This window comes from Ambystoma mexicanum, chromosome 2p (assembly GCF_040938575.1).
Source record: "Ambystoma mexicanum isolate Mex_15411 chromosome 2p, UKY_AmexF1_1, whole genome shotgun sequence".
NCBI lineage: Eukaryota > Metazoa > Chordata > Amphibia > Caudata > Ambystomatidae > Ambystoma > Ambystoma mexicanum.
The window spans coordinates 6,665,439-6,684,000 of NC_090923.1; the positions used below are offsets into that span (position 1 = coordinate 6,665,439).

General features: G+C 46.6%; 1 protein-coding gene across 1 annotated transcript in view; it reads left to right on the forward strand.

Annotated features, from left to right (window-relative positions):
- LOC138566128 (zinc finger protein 585A-like) overlaps positions 1–18,562 on the forward strand; it is a 368,140-nt gene that overhangs the window by 127,819 nt on the left and 221,759 nt on the right. The window contains exon 3 of the mRNA XM_069643132.1: positions 17–2,455. Coding sequence (XP_069499233.1) covers positions 544–2,455 — 1,912 coding nt within the window. The 5' untranslated portion in view covers positions 17–543. The remainder of the gene's footprint in view (positions 1–16; positions 2,456–18,562) is intronic.

Consider the following 18,562-nt stretch of genomic DNA (forward strand, 5'->3'; position numbering starts at 1 on the left):
CCTTTTATTTTAACAGGTGACTGATGCCCCAGAAATGCAACCGCAGTGACTGTTAGATTCTCTGGACTAATGCAGTGAAAAGCGTCATTATTAGAATATGCAACTTCCAAGCACCTGACAAGTGTGCAAGTTTGGCTTCCAGCTGTCAGGCTTCTGTCCATGCAACTCCTTCCTGGCTACATCCAGTAACCAAGCTTGTTTCTTCCGTCAATCCTGGGGTTGAGGGATAGTGGGCATGACAACCACAATGTTTGATGTGCAGTAAGAAAAGACATTTTTTTTTACTAGTATTCCTGATAACACACATGTGAGTGTTAATTTTATATGCATTCTGAATGTAAAGGTAGTTTCTAATGTGACTGGACAAAATGTATCCTTGGGCTGAATGTTTTAAAACTTTCAGTCAGAGGAAAAATCGTGTTTGTCACCAGAAATGTTCTTCACACGAGAGAGCTCATTTGTGCTCTGAATTTGGCAAAGATTCAGTGGGACGTGTCCTCTTATTTAGCACCTGACACAATGAACTGACAAGAAACCGTGCACATGCACAGAATATGGGAAAAGTTGCCATCTCAAGAAGATAGATATTGCTCACGTGAGAAAATGGGTGAAAAACCTTATCAGTTCACTGAATTTGAGAATAGTGTCCATTTGCATGATACACCTGTCTGCCTCCAAACAATGCATACAGGTGAAACACAACACCTGTGCACTGAATGTGGGAAAGGGTTTGCTCAGAAGGAACATCTTACTATCCACCAGAGAACACACATAGGTGAGAAACCTCATGAGTGCACTGAATGTGGGAAAGGGTTCGCTGGGAAACAAGATCTTACTCGTCGCCAGAGAACACATGCAGGTGGGAAACCTCATGTGTGTACTGAATGTGGGAAAGGGTTTGCTAGGAAGGAAGGTCTTATTTGCCACCAGAGAACACATACAGGCGAGAAACCTCATGTGTGTACTGAATGTGGGAAAGGGTTTGCTAGGAAGGAAGTTCTTATTTGCCACCAGAGAACACATACAGGTGAGAAACCTCATGTGTGCACTGAATGTGGGAAAGGGTTTGCTCTGAAGGGAGCTCTTAAAATCCACCAGAGAGCACATACAGGTGAGAAACCTCATGTGTGCACTGAATGTGGGAAAGTGTTTGCTCAGAAGGGACATCTTATTAGCCACCAGAGAACACATACAGGTGAGAAACTGTATGAGTGCACTGAATGTGGGAAAGGGTTTGCTAGGAAACAAGATCTTACTCGTCACCAGAGAACACATACAGATGAGAAACCTCATGAGTGCACTGAATGTGGGAAAGGGTTTGCTCTGAAGAGAGGTCTTATTCACCACCAGAGAACCCATACAGGCGAGAAACCTCATGTGTGTACTGAATGCGGGAAAGGGTTTGCTGAGAAGGGAAGTCTTATTAACCACCAGAGAACACATACAGGTGAGAAACCTCATGAGTGCACTGAATGTGGGAAAGGGTTTGCTCTGAAGGGAGATCTTACTATCCACCAGAGAACACATACAGGTGAGAAACCTCATGTGTGCACTGAATGTGGGAAAGGGTTTGCTCAGAAGGGAGCTCTTATTCACCACCAGAGAACACATACAGGTGAGAAACTGTATGAGTGCACTGAATGTGGGAAAGGGTTGGCTGGTAAACAAGATATTGCTCGTCACCAGAGAATACATACAGGTGAGACGCCTCATGAATGCACTGAATGTGGGAAAGGGTTTGCTGGGAAACAAGATCTTACTCGTCACCAGAGAACACATACAGGTGAGAAACCTCATGTGTGTACTGAATGCGGGAAAGGGTTTACTCAGAAGGGAGCTCTTATTCACCACCAGAGAACACATACAGGTGATAAACCTCATGTGTGCACTGAATGTGGGAAAGGGTTTGCTGAGAAGGGAAGTCTTATTAACCACCAGAGAACACATACAGGTGAGAAACCTCATGAGTGCACTGAATGTGGGAAAGGGTTTGCTCGGAGACACAATCTTACTCTTCACCAGAGAACGCACACAGGTGTGAAACCTCATGAGTGCACTGAATGTGGAAAAGGGTTTGCTCAGAAGGGACAACTTATTTGTCACCAGAGAATACATACAGGTGAGAAACCGCATGTGTGCACTGAATGCGGGAAAGGGTTTGCTCTGAAGGGAGCCCTTACCATCCACCAGAGAACACATACAGGTGTGAAACCTCATGAGTGCGCTGAATGTGGGAAAGGGTTTGCTCTGAAGGGAGCCCTTACCATCCACCAGAGAACACATACAGGTGTGAAACCTCATGAGTGCGCTGAATGTGGGAAAGGGTTTGCTGGGAAACAAGATCTTACTCGTCACCAGAGAACACATACAGGTGTGAAACCTCATGAGTGCACTGAATGTGGGAAAGGGTTTGCTGGGAAACAAGCTCTTACTCGTCATCAGAGAACACATACAGGTGAGAAACCTCATGAGTGCACTGAATGGGGAAAGGGTTTGCTTGGAAACAAGACCTTAAGCACCACCAGCGAACACATACAGTTGAGAAACGTCATGTGTGCCCAGAAATTGTGTGTGCAGAACATGGAAAGAGCTGCATTGTGAACAGTAACCTTATTAGGCACCAGATAAACATGTGTGAGGCATGATTGCAGTGTAGTGAATGTGGAAAATACTCCAGTGTTCTCATCTGCCAGACGAGAGGACACGTGGTGAAGTCCCCTCTGCAATTGAAGCTTCAGAGAGGAGGTGGTGATTCTTCAATGGGCCTGACTTTGGCATGGCTATTTACTAAAACTGTGAACTTATCACCACAGCTGTTCCCAGTTTCCTTTGGCACACAAATGGTGGCTGATTATGATTGGTTGAATTCCTGCTATTTCAAATGCAGACCTTATGGAATATTCTAAAAGGAGACTGTACTTTCTGTACTAAGATACCCATCCTATACAACACTTTGCCTAAGGAACTCATGCAGATTAATGTGCAACAGCATTTTGAAAACGTTTAAAGACTCAGTAGTTGAATCAATAACTATAGACACTCTTTGGATTTATTTGGGAAACTGTCCTATGAATTATTTTCTAAGTGGCCACCTAGCACTAAATGAGTAGTCATTTGTGTAGATGGTGCAAGAGAACATATGCAGATGAGAGCCCGTGTTGGTGAAGTTATTGTGGGAAACCTTTCTAATTCTCTTGGACCTCTATGTTGCCTTTGACGCCATTGATCATCAGCTCCTGCTTAATCTATGAGATGCCTGCACTGGGATTCAGACTTATCCTTTGTAAAATCCTTGCAGGATAATAGAACATTAGCGGTTACGATGCTGCATTTGATATCAGAGTCCCTTATTAACAGGATGATCCTCTTCTGCTTATTTGGGAGCTCAGCAAAGGTATCACTATACCAGCTGTCTGATAACTGTGAACGAGTGAATGGTTTCTCAGTGACTGACCAGTATATATTGGTTGTTGGGGTTGCACCGGGCACTTGGCATGCTTCCCTGACATTCCTCCGAGCTTGGTGCTCACGCCATCTGCCTGTGAGCTCTCACTTGTATCTGAGATGCTGTGGCTGGCAGCAGTTTATTCCCAGATTAAAAGAATAGTGTGCTCTAAAATATTATTGGCTAAAAAGATGGCCCATAATCAAAAATATATCTAAAATATATTTTTAAACAAAGTCCCTATGTAAAGTATTGAGCAAATGAAGCTCAAACTCAAAAATGTGAAGCACTAGGAGGCATCCATTTTGTGAAATGGATGCCTCCTGTGCTTGCCCTTGCGGCACTAATGAAGCAAAAGCCAGCCAGCTGTAAAAAACAAAAGCTACCACTGGGTGGCTTTTGCTTCAATGGTGCTGGAGACCAGAGACTGCAGGCAGGAAAGCTGCATCTGGGTAAGGGCTTATTTCTTTTTTTAACTTAGCACTAGCTGCAGTTTTCTTTCCAAGTTTGGAGGAGCCTGGAAAACTTAGAAAGAAAACCGCAGCTTTTAAAATGTTGTATTTATGTTTGTGGTGGCTTCTGCTTGTAGCCCCCTGGGCTCCAAGCGGAGGCTACCGCAAACATAAATACAACGTTGTATTATTTGAAAACGCTGTGATTTTCATTCCAAATTTCTCGCGTTCCTCTGAGCCGGGGGAGCCCGAGAAACTTAGAAAGAAAAAACGCAGCATTTTTAAATACAACCGCGTTCTATTTCTGCCTCCCATGGATTTCACTTTCAGTCTCCTGGGCTCCCCCAGGGTAGCCCAGAAGACTCCAAGCGAAAGGTGCCGCAGTGAGAAATGCAACATTGTTGTATTTGCTAATTCCGCTGTATTTACAAATACAGGAACGTTATTATTCTGACAGCGGCGGCTTTCGCCTGGTGTCTCCTGGAGCCCAGGAGACTCCACGCGAAAGCCGCCACGGTCAGAAATACGTTCTTGTATTTGATTTCCGTGGTTTTCCAACCAAGGCAATCACAAATACAACAAATTGTATTTGTAATTGCTGTCCCTTTGCTTTTTGCCTTCATTTTGTTTTCTGTGCTTCCCTGGGCTTGGGGAGCACCGAAAACGTAAAATGAAAGTGAAGGCAGCCTCCCCAGATCATGCAGCTCTGCTCTGGCTGCCGTAAACAAAAGCTCCCAGTAGGGGACTTTTGCTGCTTGTTTAGTGCCGCCAGGGCAGAGCTTAACATGAGCTGAGGAGGCTGCCTGAAATGGCAAAATGGATGCTCCCATGTAAACGCTTTGAGCCTTGTTTGCTCAATGGTTTACATAGGAACTTTCATTAATATACGTTTAAAGTATGTTTTAGACTATTGCCCATCTCTTAAGGCAATTTTAGAGAGCACTATTCCTTTAAGTTGCTGCACAATAACCTCCCATTTCTTAACCTTCATACTCACTTGCTATAGCCCTCATTATTTCCAGATGTGACTATGGCGATGCCATTTATTCTGTGCACCCTGGCATATGTGACTGACTTCAGGTGGCACAGAACGTGCCAACCTGCTTCTTTCAGGTGTTCAGAAATGTGACCATATCACTCTGGTCTGTTACAATCTGCACTGGCTAATGCGAGAGGTCATGTGACCGCTCATTGGGTTTAAGGTGCTGTGTCTATCCGATTGTGTACTGTATGGCACACTTTCCCCCTTTTCTACAGTCCATCCTTCCACCCTTGTCCTGCCTGTATTTTTAGTTCTACCCCTCTAGACGAGGATTTCCTGTTTTAGAAGGTAACCAGGTGGTGTAGCTTTTTGGGTTTTAGCTCCTCCTATCTGGAATGCCTTCTAAGAATGCACGCCACCACAGACCATGTGACCTTTGGATGAATAAGTACCACAGAGAAAGCTTTCTTAGTTTTTTTAAAGAAGGCATCTCTTAATCCCAGCCCTACAGATAAGCGGTGTATTGATCACATTTACTCCCCAAGAATTGTCGAACACTCTCAATGTAAAAGTAGCAATGCTCCCAGCTATAACATCGGAAGCAATGGGCACATAGCTGCCGGCTTTCCTGATTTCACCCCTCAGTTCAATGGATATGTTCAGCCCGGTGATACCAGCCACGCTTCACCACTCGGAGGTGTTCTACAGCTGTTACTGACTGATATGTAGAGAAACTGTAAAGGAAGAAGGCATATTTTCTTTTACATGAATTGCTAGATACAGAGATGCGTGAAAAACAGACAATTACATTTCTTTCAGCTTAAGTAAAAAAATTCTACTGAAAATGAGAATCCTACTTTTACACCCCCATAAAGTAATATTACTTTCAACTTCACAACATATGGATTAAAACATTCCACATTGGAGCCCTCCTTAATACACTGGGAGAAAGTTGCATTCTCATATGGCTAATTAGACTAAGCTTGGCAACACACATGTTAAAAGGCTTTGGCAGCACATTCTGCGACACTCCACTCCTTTTCCCCTCAGGACCCCCTCTAGTGTATTACACTATTGCCCGTCTCTAGTGGAACACTCTTCCCCCTCAGGATTCCCTCTAGTGTATTACACTATTGCCTATCACTAGTGGAACACTCTTCCCCTCAGGACCCCCTCTAGTGTATTACACTATTGCCCGTCTCTAGTGGAACACTCTTCCCCCTCAGGATTCCCTCTAGTGTATTACACTATTGCCTATCTCTAGTGGAACACTCTTCCCCCTCAGGATTCCCTCTAGTGTATTACACTGTTGCCTCTCTCTAGAGGAACACTCTTCTCCTCAGGATCCCCTTTAGAGTATTACACGATTGCCTGTCTCTAGTGGAACACACTTCCCCTCAGGATCCCCTCTAGTGTATTACACTATTGCCTGTCTCTAGTGGAACACTCTTCTCCTCAGGATCCCCTCTAGTGTATTGCACTGTTGCCAAGACTCTTCTCAGAATCCCCTCTGGTGTATTTCACGGTTTCCTATATCTACAATATGGAGGTGCAGTTACATAAGCGGGAGGGTGAAGGCCCTCTGTCAAAGCACTGTCTTATAAGAAACTGGCCTGGTGTGAAGGGCCTGGAGAAGATGGCAAGAGTTCCATTATATTATGTGGACGTGTGTTTTAGAAAAGTGACATTTTATGAATAGAGTAAAAAGGACACTTGGAATAGAATTGTGAGACAATGAAATCCATGAAAACATGGAAATGAAATGGTGCGTTTCTGTCTGAAATGAACGTGTTATGGGTGTAATGATATCCTAGCCGTGCTCTCTGAATTCTGAGCAGGAATAGTCGAAACAAATGTTTACCAAATTAAAGTAATCCTGGAAAACTGACAAGCTGAATTTAGACGTTACCCACCGGTGTTCACACATTGAATGAAATGCTGATTTAAAAGAATATTGCACTTCAGCCAATATGTCGTGGTGTTACATTACAAATAAATCTTTAGTAGAACCTACATTTGTATGGTAAATCTGTTTATTTTCTGTCTTTACTCTGGAGTAAACTGATTCCTGTAACAGAGGCGATTGATGTGTTCTAGGTAGTGGGTGGCTGTCTTTATTTCTTTATGTTAGAATGAATGTGATTGTCAACTTTTTAAGCGTTCTTATCATGTTTGTATCTCTCCGAATTTTCCTTGAGGCTACACGATTCTGACTGCAATAGGAATATTGGTATATGCAATGATCAATTCAGCCAATGTATGATATGATATTTTATTTGTCAATGCAAGGGAGGGGAACGGGAGAACACATAACGACGATCTTACTAGGCCCAGTGTCATCGAGTACACGCAAGTGCATGGGAAAGGGAACAGGGAAAAACTGCCTGGAAGGGGGAGATTGGAAGTGCGGAGTAGATTAAAAAATAATAAATAGAACATGGAGGCAATAAACAGTGGTAGTGCAGCCGGCAAGTGCTGTGTATAAGGCAGCAGACTGGGTAAGTCTGATAAGGAAAAGTGGGGGGCGGGGCTGTATGGGTACAGATACAGTCCCCAGTGCAAGGAGTGGCCAGGAGGCAGTGCAGGATGTTAGCAGGGTGAACAGGTACCTGAGCCCAGGGGACAGAGGGTGGCCAGGTGCACAGTGCCAAGAGAGAGCAGCAAGGGAGAGGGGGAGCAAAGTCAGACGCAAAGAGGAAGGTCTTGAGGTTCTCCCGAAACCGGAGATGGTTCTCCTCATGTTTTAGAGTGGCAGGGAGGCTGTTCCAGAGGGAGGCCCCAGCCGAAGAATGAGATCTACCCCCAGCTCGTTTCTTTGAAAAACAATTGACCCGCAGGGAGTTAGTGGTACAGGAGCGAAGAGCTCGAGAGGGGAGGTATTTGCGGAGGGATAGCTGAAGGTATTTTGGCCCCAGGCCCCAGAAAGTCTTGTGTAAACATGTACACAGTGTGATTTGTGCTGATTGGACATTGGGTGCTCTGAAAATACAGGGGAAGATGATGATGATGTATTATATTGTATTTGGTTATTTTTATAGCGCTCTTCCCCATTTGTATGACCTCAATGTGCTTTTACCAGAATGGAACGCCCTCCGTGACCGTAGTCCATATGTCAAGGAAAGTTATAGAGGTTTAGGTTAGGAGGTGTGTGTGTGTTATATATATTTTTTGTCGGACTTGGGTGGCTGGCCTGGCTCGACTAAGCAGCCTGAATGGTCTAGGCATGTGGGAGGGCGCTGTTGGAGGTTGTAATGGAGAGCTATTGTTGAGAGATTCGGTGTGTGGCTGGCTATACTGAATTTCTTTTCGTTTGTAGTCGCTGTATGCTAGTGGCAGAGGTGTTGAGGTACGTCTGGTGTTTCAATGTGGACAGTTGTATGTGCTGCTAGACCGGAAAGCATAGCTGTAGCTGCATTCTATGGTGCATGGGTGCTTGGTCGTGCCTGCGGCCTGTGTCCACATATGTGGTGTAGGTCTACATACCGAAGGGCTTCAGGGATTATAGACACTGTGGCCTTTGGAGTTGTATGGCTGGTGTGATCCCCGTTCAGAGCAGACGGCAGGGTCTTGTCATTCATGGTCTCTCAGTGAAAAGTGTCCTAGGATGCGCCGGGCATGGGTGGGTATATTGTGCTGTCTTAGTGATGGGTGTGGGCTGCCATGGGCTATTTATCTCATTGTTCGTGGTCTCTCTGGAATAGTTGTTTACCAACCTTTTCCCACACAGAGGTGCTATATCTTGAAGTCCAATAACCCAGAGTCTGTGTGTGCTAAACCCATGCTGTAGTAGGCTTCCCATAGCAGGTCACCTTGATCTGCTCATTGTGTGTACTCACTGGATGAACAAGTTACTTGCCACTGGTAACGTTCTTACGACTGCATGTTCTGCCCACGTATTCCTTATCTTAAGATATTTCCAATATCCAGCTTAGCTGCTTCGGAAGAGTTTTCCAGCAGAGGGCTCTGATCTTGATGTCCCTCGGAGGCCTCTGTCTCGATGTCGACGTCACTGAAGGCACACATAGTGCGCGCAGCATCCGTTGGCTTCAGTTCTGTTTTTACTACAACTCCTAGGTGTTGGCACACCTCTAAAAGCACACCACTACTTCCAGGAAGGACAGAAAGTGTGATAGGTGACGCAGAGGAGAAAATGGCACACGATGGAACACACAGAAAAGGGTTCAGCGGCTACTTATGGCAGATTTACCACTATCAAATGATCAAAAACTACTGTGGGAAGCACTCGCAGTTCTGGCTGCACCCCTGTAGTGTATAACTACTGCAGGTGAGAAACATTCACACAAGACTCATTAGATCCAACTCTTCCTTTTTAAAAATAATATAGATTTTTGTTTATTTCAATGTTTTTGCAAGGCATCCTGTGTTGGCCAATGCATTAGGACTGGGGAGTCCATCTTCAGGGCCTCTCACTGTGAACCATTATGATACAAACAAATGAACGTATGAAGTGTCTCCTCCACAGGAGATAATCTTTTAGAAATAATACTACAATTGTTCAACAACATGCCTGTATACATGTCATATGACATGGTCTATGTTGGTAAACAGACAAAAAGAATATAGAAATAAATGCCCTGGTGTGCGTCAACTGTTTCTAAAACCAATTCAAAGTGTACATAATCCAGAATTATATGGGATATATAAATATGCAACCAGGCCTGGTTATGAAGCAGTAAATGGGCACAAGGAACCTTATACAGATCCAATTTCACTAATATTCAAAGTAAAAAGAAACTGTGCTGCTTCAGTGTGTTCTGGCCTGCTGATCATGATGGCACCTGTTTTGCATTACGTTTGACTTTGTGATCAAATACCGCCCGGCCTCACGGAACAGAAAAGCTGATGCCTTATCGCGTTCTCCTGAAGTAACTGCCATCTCAGCGTTTCCTCTGTCCAAATTCCCAAACTCCATGGTGTGGCAAGAGATCCGAGTGCAAGCCCATCCCTAAGTACTGGAGAAGCTGCCTGTGATACCATTAGAGGGATTACCGTATGTAGAGGACAGGCTTTTCCTTTCTACTGATAAGGTGTGATTGAATGCATTACAGTGGTGTCAGGATTCGGTCAGTGCTCCCCCAGGAACCAAGCAGACAGGAGAAATGTTACAGCAATGGTGTTGGTCGCTGGGTGTGCCTCAATTCTGTTGAGGAAAATGTCATAATTCTGCGGGTAAGGCCCATTGGGCTTTGCGCGCCTGCAATATGTGCTTTTCATCTCTAGACACATTTAGCATTTAATATTCACTGTGGGATCAGCGTGATTATTTTTGTCTTTTTATCTGTGATGCAAGGGTGCAAATTGGAACTATTGGTGCTGCTAGTCCCCCTGGCTTTCTCCTTGCTTCCAGGGGCTCCCATTTTAAAATGGCCGACTGTCATGACCCTTGCCCCTGGCCCTTACTGGCAAGTCAGCCTTCCAGTTAGGACCAGGTCAAAGGCCTTAAATCCTCATCCAAGACTCTCTTGGAGTCAGTCCTGGCGCATAACCATCATGAAGACCAACATTAGAATGGGACTATTTACTAGGGATTATTTAACTTTTGGGGGGGGGAGACAGCCAACATGGAGGCACAAACATAGCTCAGTTACAAGGAACTGAGCTATGCGGTCTAGTCTTTTGGGTGTGGCAGGCCTGGGACTACTTTACCTGGACTACTTTGGTTGTGGCAGGCCTGGGACTATTTTACCTGGACTACTTTACCTGAGACTATTTAAACCACACCCAAACAGCAGAACATGCTTTGCGTGAAACCAAGGACCTGCAGAGAGAGAAAGAACACTGTGAAACTTACCTGCAACAGGATCCGGTCTTCAATCCATCGCTGACTTTAGGTCCACTCACCTGAAGGTACGAACTCCATCATCCGGCACTGCATGCATCCTGGAATACCATAACCTGGAAAGAGGAGAAAGAAACACAGCATTCGTAAGCGTTTACTCATGCTTCCTCCCAAATGAAGAAAGCCACACAATTCTTACCTGGGTACTCATCTCCTGGTCAGTATCATTGCTGGAATGTTACGGTGCTCAGCGAGGAACATTGCAACCTGCAAGGAGAGAAAAGACACAGGTTAGCAATATAAAATGCGAAACAGCGCCGTGCATCGCGCATTACTCACCGGACAGCATCGCGCACACTGTGCTTTCGTCTACCGGCCCATGCTCATCTTCAAACTGCATGACAACACCAAAATGCCTTTCCATACCTAAAAGGAAAGAAGCAAGACATTATTATTCGAACTAAGAGCAACATAAGAACTACATATAAAGACTGTAAAACAGCAAATCTACGGAGTCGCATCAGGCCTGGATTCCCACAGGGGGCTTGCACCAGTGAAGTCACTTGGTCGATGCTCGCTCCCCACATCTACGCGCCCCTGCAATGAGGAACAGGATGGAGAATCCACCTTTTACAATATTAAGGTGAGGAGAAGGCCCAAGGGGGTGGAAGGAGTTGAGGTCAAGGGAGGTGGGAAAACATAGAGACAATCTGGTATTGAATCCAGCTCTCCTATATTGCAGACCCATCTTTAACCAGAGGCCTTACCAAGGGACCGGGAGAGGGTTCGAGGGTGCAAATCATCCAACCAGGGCTGGGTGGCGTCCCCGTGGATACCAGATAAGCGTAACAGATATGCCATCTGTCTTCCAGCAGTAGCTCTCCTGCAAACCCTACAGTCTTTGTGATTGGGCACCCTGGGGCCTCATAAACCCATTTGGTGCCGGCAAGCTGGCCCCTAACTATGGCCCTCACCTAAGGCCCTGTCTGTGCCTGTCCGGGCCAAGGAGGGCCTGGTGGTCCTTCTCTGCACTTTGCCCCCTCTCAAAGTATGATTCTACCTCCAGACGTCATGACTGCTTCTCCATTGACATCGGACCTATGGATCACCACGCTCCATGCACACTTACTAGTGAGTGATGGCTGAACTATCTCTTTGCCTGCTCCACGAACTGAACTTTGTCATGTGCCTTTGTTCTCTGCCTTGCTGCCTCCCTGCCCACACCTAATCCTACCACTTCTCTCACTGCATTTGCACTATGTTTGAAAATCGATTTTAGCTCTGCCCTTTCATCTGTGCACCTCTTTTTTGGTTTGCATTTAAGTCCTATTTTTGAAAAGTCGCTTTCCTTTTGATTTTCACTTTTTGCCTTTTGTGTCTACTAGGCCACATGGTGGGTTTAGCTAGAATTGGCAGTGCAGCCACTCTTCCTCATTCCTCTACTATCCTCTTTCGCCCCCTATGGATCTCACCATCTCTCCCATCTTCTCTACCTGCTACACTATCACCTATCCCCCCCATTCTCAAAATCAGGAAGACAAAAGCACAAAAAGGACATCTTGAGTTAAACCCTGGCCTTACCATCCTGGACACCTAAGACAGCGCTTCTTCCAGAGAGGTTTTCGCTTACCTCCTCTTCTCTGTCTCCCATCTCATCGCCGCTCTTTCTCCTTCCACAACCTCTACCATTAACAGTGGCTCCAAGTGGGAAGTCCTCTTGGCTGGCTTCACATCTACACGTTGCTTCGTTAATGTCTACCACACAGGCACTATCTTGGGTCAGGGCCCTCAACCCAACCTCCTTCTCATTGACCAGATCCTACCAGTGTACCACGCCCTCGTACCCCTACTCAGAAAACTTTCAAAGGCAAAGACCTCCTTCACCTGGCAACTCTTAACGCCCGCTCAGCCAACAAACACTCCGCTGACATCTGCCTCCTCCTTCAAGACATTGATCTCGACATTCACACTCTTACCGAGACTTGGTTCAATGCCAGCTCAGCCATTGCTTTTGACTCCCTCCTCCCTTACAGGCCTCCAGACACTACCACCCAGTTCCTCTCTGAATGGGATGATTTCTGTTCTTCCTTACTCTCCTCCCCCTCCAATCTCCTCCTCTTGGGGGCTTTCAACATCCAGTTGCACTCCCCTGTCGCAACATCTACTCTTCATTACGCTTCTGCACCTCTGTCCCTCTCCATTCTCCCTTCTGGTCCAACCCACTCTGCTGGACACACTCTTGACGCCCTCATTCACTCTGACCTCTCTTTTTCTCTTCTCCCCCCTTGTCAGACTATTCTCTTCTCTCCTCCCATTTGGGTACTTTGGCACTGTGACCGCACCCCCAAAAGCCCTGCCAACTTCATACACGAACATCTGCCCAAAGAAAAGTGTCAGTTTCTGCGTTCATCCCACCACACCCCCTACCACTGACTCTGCCCTCAGCAACCTCCATTTGTCCATTACCAATGCTCTTGACATTCTTGCCCTAGTCATAGGGATCCGCCTTAAACCCGCCTCTAAACGTAACACCTGGTATGATTCTGAACTTGCGCACCTGAAAACAAAGTGCACATTGGCCAAACGTAAGTGGCAAACCTCTGGTGCATCCTCTGACAAAATGGCCTGTCGTCTGCTCCAAAGGCAATACAGACTCCATCTGAGCCAAGAAAAGAGCCCACATACAGGCACGAATTTCCAGTGAATCCAACAACACGGCTGAACTTTTCAAGATCTGTTGGGAACTTGTCAACCCTTCCGCAGTCTCCTCCTCTTCCTCCTCCTCCCCTTCCCAGGCTCTCTGTAATGCTCTGGCCACTCACTTCTCCACAAAAACTCATGACATCCTGTACACTCTTGCTACTCACCGGCCCAGCCCTTGCCACTCCCCCTTGCCTCCCTTGGCTGTGCACCTTCCACATTCTTCCCCCTGCCCTGTTACACCTAAAGAGGGTAGCAGATTTGTCCGCTCCATGAAGGTCTCTTCTAAACAGGTTTCCCCTTGCTCATCCAGAACCATTAAGGACAACATTGGCTCTCTTGCTCCCACACTTGTTGATTTCTGTCATTATTATTTTGCCACTGGATCTTTGCCCTCCTCGCTCAAGCACTCCTTTGTGCATCCCCTCCTGAAAAAACCTTCAGCAGACCCTATCTGTCCAGCCAACTGCTGCTCTATTTCCATCACCCCCTTCCTGGGGAAACTTCTGCAGAAGCTGGCCTTGCCCCAACTCAGCTCGCACACAGAACCTGTTGGTGGTCTCCACGACCATCAATCTGGATTCCGAGCTTCCAGATGCACAAACTGCTCTTCTGAACTCCTGTGAAGAACTGCTTGCATCTCTTGACTCCAACTCCCCAGCTGTACAGATCGTACTCGATCTCTCCTCCACCTTTGACACGGTCAACCATTCCATCCTCATACAAAGGCTCCACGATACCCTTGGTATCTCGGACTGGGAACTGCAATGGCTGACATCCTTCCTATGTGACGCACGTCCTAGGTCATCCCAGGCTTCTTCTCTCCTCCTTCCTTCTCCACCTGTGGTGTCCCCCGGGGCTCTATCCTCTCCCCCTGGCTCCAACATCTATCGTTGCTCTGCTTGCTCGCCTCATCTCCTCTTTCTCTCCAGTGTTATGCTGATAACACACAACTCTTGTTCAAAGTTCCTGCTGACCCTTTTGCACCTTCCATCATCCCTGACTGCCTATCTGCCTTCTAATCCTGGTTCACTGCCAATGATCTCTGCCACAACCCCTGTTCCTCCTTCTTATCCTCGCTCTGGCCTTCCACAATGGGCTCTTCCCCCTGATCATTCCTCTGAAGACGGAAACCTTGGCGTCATCTTCGACTCCTCTCTCTCTTCTTCCTCCCTCACACTTAGCACATTGCCAAGAAGTCCCACTTTCAGCTCTTCCTTCTCAGAGGAATTCTCCCTTTTCTCACTTTCCGTAAGGGGCTCAAAGTTACCCGTGCCCTGGTTCTCTCTAGGCTTCACTGTTGCGATAGCCTTCCCCTGAATCTCCTTTCTTCCACTCTGCGACCCCTCCAGTTAATCCAGAATAGGGCAGCAAAACTTATCGTTGGCCTTAAGCCCTGGCACTGCATCTCTCCTGCCCTAAAATACTTCACTGGTTCCCGGTTACTGCGTGTATTAAATTTAAATCCCTCCTGTATCATCCATAAGGCTGTCTGGGCTGCGGACCACACTATCTTCAACTTTATCTCACTAAATACTCTCCTTTAACGTTCCTCTGGCACCAACTCTGTGTGTAAAGCGTACAGAGAAAAGGGAGTAGGTTGTTGATCACTCTCCTCTGCTGGCTCCCTCCTATGGAACAGCCTCGCCCTCTCTGCGCCTTGAGCAGGACTTCCTTAAATTCAGGAAGCTACTCAAGACGTTCCTCTTTACCTCCTTCTCTTTTTCTCTCTACTAATTTGCACAGCTGCTGTGATTAGTGTCCTGGGCCCTCATGCATGCTCGGGACCCCTGACCTCCCACAACCAATCGTCCCAGTTCCTGTCTACCCTCAGCACTTGCCCTTGCACTCCTTCTGCCTTGGAGGCTCACACTTACCCATGGCGGCCCCAGGACGTGTAGCTCTCTCCTCAACATGCACTTCCAGCTTGCATTTATCGGTGGCTCACTCACGGACACTTTAGCACACCCCCGCCATCCCTCTTCCTTGCTGCACTTGCTTGTTCTGAATACTCACAATGAAAGGGGTCCTTAGGGGTCCCTCGCGATATGGAAACAAGGCAATAACCATACACAAAAGAATGCGCCAGACACGAGGTTAAAATTCCCAATGCTAGGGTTTATTGCAAGCAAAATAGTCCCAATTGGTCAACTATGGTCTCACGCCCCGCGACGTGTATTCTCTAGACCTCGAGGGATGCAAGAGAGCGAATTACGTACATCAGTTACATATATACAAAATGCATATCATACAATCAGCTATGACATGTTTAACACCCCCCTTTTATTGAGTTTCTTTGAACTCGGGATGATGATGGACATTTCCGACAAATATGACAATTGTGACACTTTCGATGTCTATTCTAGTGACAATGTGCAATTTAGAAAGTGCGGAGGCATCTTCTAGTTGTTGAACAGAACACGGTGCTTCTGTTCTTGGTAGCAAGCTGCACACGGGGGAAGAGTCACATTCCAAGCTTTGCCATCTATGAGGTGCTATTCGTGTCCTGGGAGCCGACACGCTCTAAAGGGTTTTGTGAGGGGGGGCCGTAAGAGGAGCATAATTCAAGCCTTTAGCTGCTTTATTCTAACATATTCTACCACAGTACGAGACTGGCTGGCAGCTGTGAAATGATTAAATGCCCTGCAGCTCTCCCTCAAGGCTAGGCACTTCCAGTATCAGCCTCAGTGTCAGCCTGTGGCTCAATGATGGGTAGCGATGAGCGCCGTGGCAATGATGTAGTTTCTTTCTCTGGCCTTGGTGCGTTTGCAGAAGCTGGTGGGGGAGCCAAAGGGGTACACGCGTTGTTTCTGCTTGTGTTTGCAATGCAGAGTTTGTGTCGCTCGGCAGTGATGTTGTTTCTGCTGAGCAACGTTGGGGCACTTTTCGCCCTTCCCCCTTTTTGGCAGTTTCTCCAGGCTCTGGTTTCTGTTTCACTTCTTGCTCAGGCTTTGTTTCGAGTTTCTCTTCTCGCTCAGGCTGGTGCTATGTCATTCGATTGGCAACAGTTTCTTTAGTTTCCGAGACCGTTTCCTTTCTCTGGTCGTCAGAAGTTGTCAGCAGTCCTGGGAATCTTTCGGCATGTGTCGCATGGATCCATGCCTTGCGACCGTCCACTCGAATGGCCGTCTGTGTCACCAAAAGTACTTGGTAGGGGCCGCGCCACCTGGGTGCTAATGATGTCTTCCGTTGAAAGTTTTTAATCCGGACCCAGCTTCCAGGCTCCAGCGCGTGCCCCGGTCCGGTGTATCGCACTGGTAATGCCTCCTGCACCTGCTGATGAATCAAACGCAACTTCTGCATTAAAAGGCCACAGTACGTTCTTAACACAGGATGCTCGACCTCACTTAATCTTTTGGGCTGCGGTGCGCACCATACATTTGCCGGTCTTCCCATGATAAATTCAATGGGAGAGAGCCCAGTTTTAGCCTGTACAGATGTGCGCATGCATAAAAGTGCTAGAGGTAATGCATCTACAAAACTCAACTTGCTTCTGGCACATATTTTTGCCATCTTCGCTTTTAGGATGCCGTTATGTCTCTCAACAAGTCCGGCGGAACTCGGATGCCTGGAGCTGTGGAACCGCTTGTCAATCTGCAGACCTGCACAGATCTGTAGTACTACTGCGCCCTCAAAGTGTGGGCCGTTATCTGACCACAGGACACGGCTTAGCCTGAACCGGGAGAAATACTCCTTCAACATTACTTTTGCTGTTGACATGGCAGTGCAGTCTTTTAAACGATATGCCTCCACCCACTTGCTAAATGCACAAATCACCACTAACACATATTTGTAGTTCTGGCACCTTTCCATTTCTATGAAATCAAAATGGATCACCTCGAATGGCATAGAGGGTGGGCCAAAACTACCTACTGGAGTCACGGTTCCCTTCCCTACATTGTGTTGCAGGCACGTAATACAATTCTGCACTAGCCTTTCTCCATTCTTTTTTGTGTGCTCATTTTTCCATACTGTGGATAAATGCTGTACCATCTTCTTCACACAAATGTGGGTAGGGCTATGCGCCATTGTAACCATTGCGGTTACGTAACAATTTGGCAGCATCCAGTTCTTGGTCTCTTTGTCCACCCAACATCCTTCCAAATCTAACTCAGCAGAGCCCTCAGCCCACCCCTGAATCTCTTCGCTCGTGGCCTCAGCCTGCATTTCTTTGACTGTGGTAACTCCATTCACTATCATACAAGGTACTTCCTCAGTCTGTACTGTCCTCATTTTATTTCCCAAATCAGTGGCTGTTTGTTTCGCAATCCTGTCTGCAAATGCGTTTCCCTCTCCCACTTTACATGTTACTTTTTTATGCGCCTCACATTTTACTATAGCTAGGCGCTTTGGAAACGTGAGTGCAGACAACAATCGTATAATCAAAGGGCCATGCTGAATCCTGGCCCCATGTGATGTCAAGAAGCCCCTCTCAGCCCAGAGTCGGCCAAAGTTATGAACCACGCCAAAGGCATACTGGCTGTCCGTATAAATATTCACGTTCAAATTCTCAGAGTTCACAAGCTCTAGTCAAGGCTATAATTTCTGCGGCTTGTGCTGAATTATATGGGATTCTTTTACTTTCCACAACCCTTTCTAGAGTAGTGATAGCATACACGGCAGTTGACGTGCCATCTGGTAATTTGAAACAAGAGCCGTCACAAAACAACTCCCCATCCGGCTCTTTTTGTGGGGTGACACTCAGATCAACTCTTCCCTTCGTTTCTTCCTCGGTGACCATTAAACAATCATGGGGTGGTGATTCGTTGTCACCAATTTCTGCTATGGGCAATGGTATTAATTCTGCAGGATTCAATGCGCTACACCTCATAATTTGGATGTGGGGTGCAAACAGGACGAGTTCATATCTTGTTAATCTCGCGGAGGTGAGGTGTTGCGTCTGGGTCCTATTTAATAGAACATCTGTAGCATGTGGCACCATCAGAATTAAAGTGTGCCCCAATACCATTCCTTCGTTTGTTTCACTGATGCAGCAGCCGCTGCAACAGATCGCAAACATCGTGGTAGTGCGCGCGCTACAGGGTCCAGCGCGGAAGAATAATAGCCGCATGGCCTATTTCTTCCACCTTGTTCCTGTGTCAAAACCGCCAATGCACATCCTTCACTCTCGCTCACAAATAGTCTAAATATTTTCTTGTAGTTTGGTGTGCCTAAAACTGGCG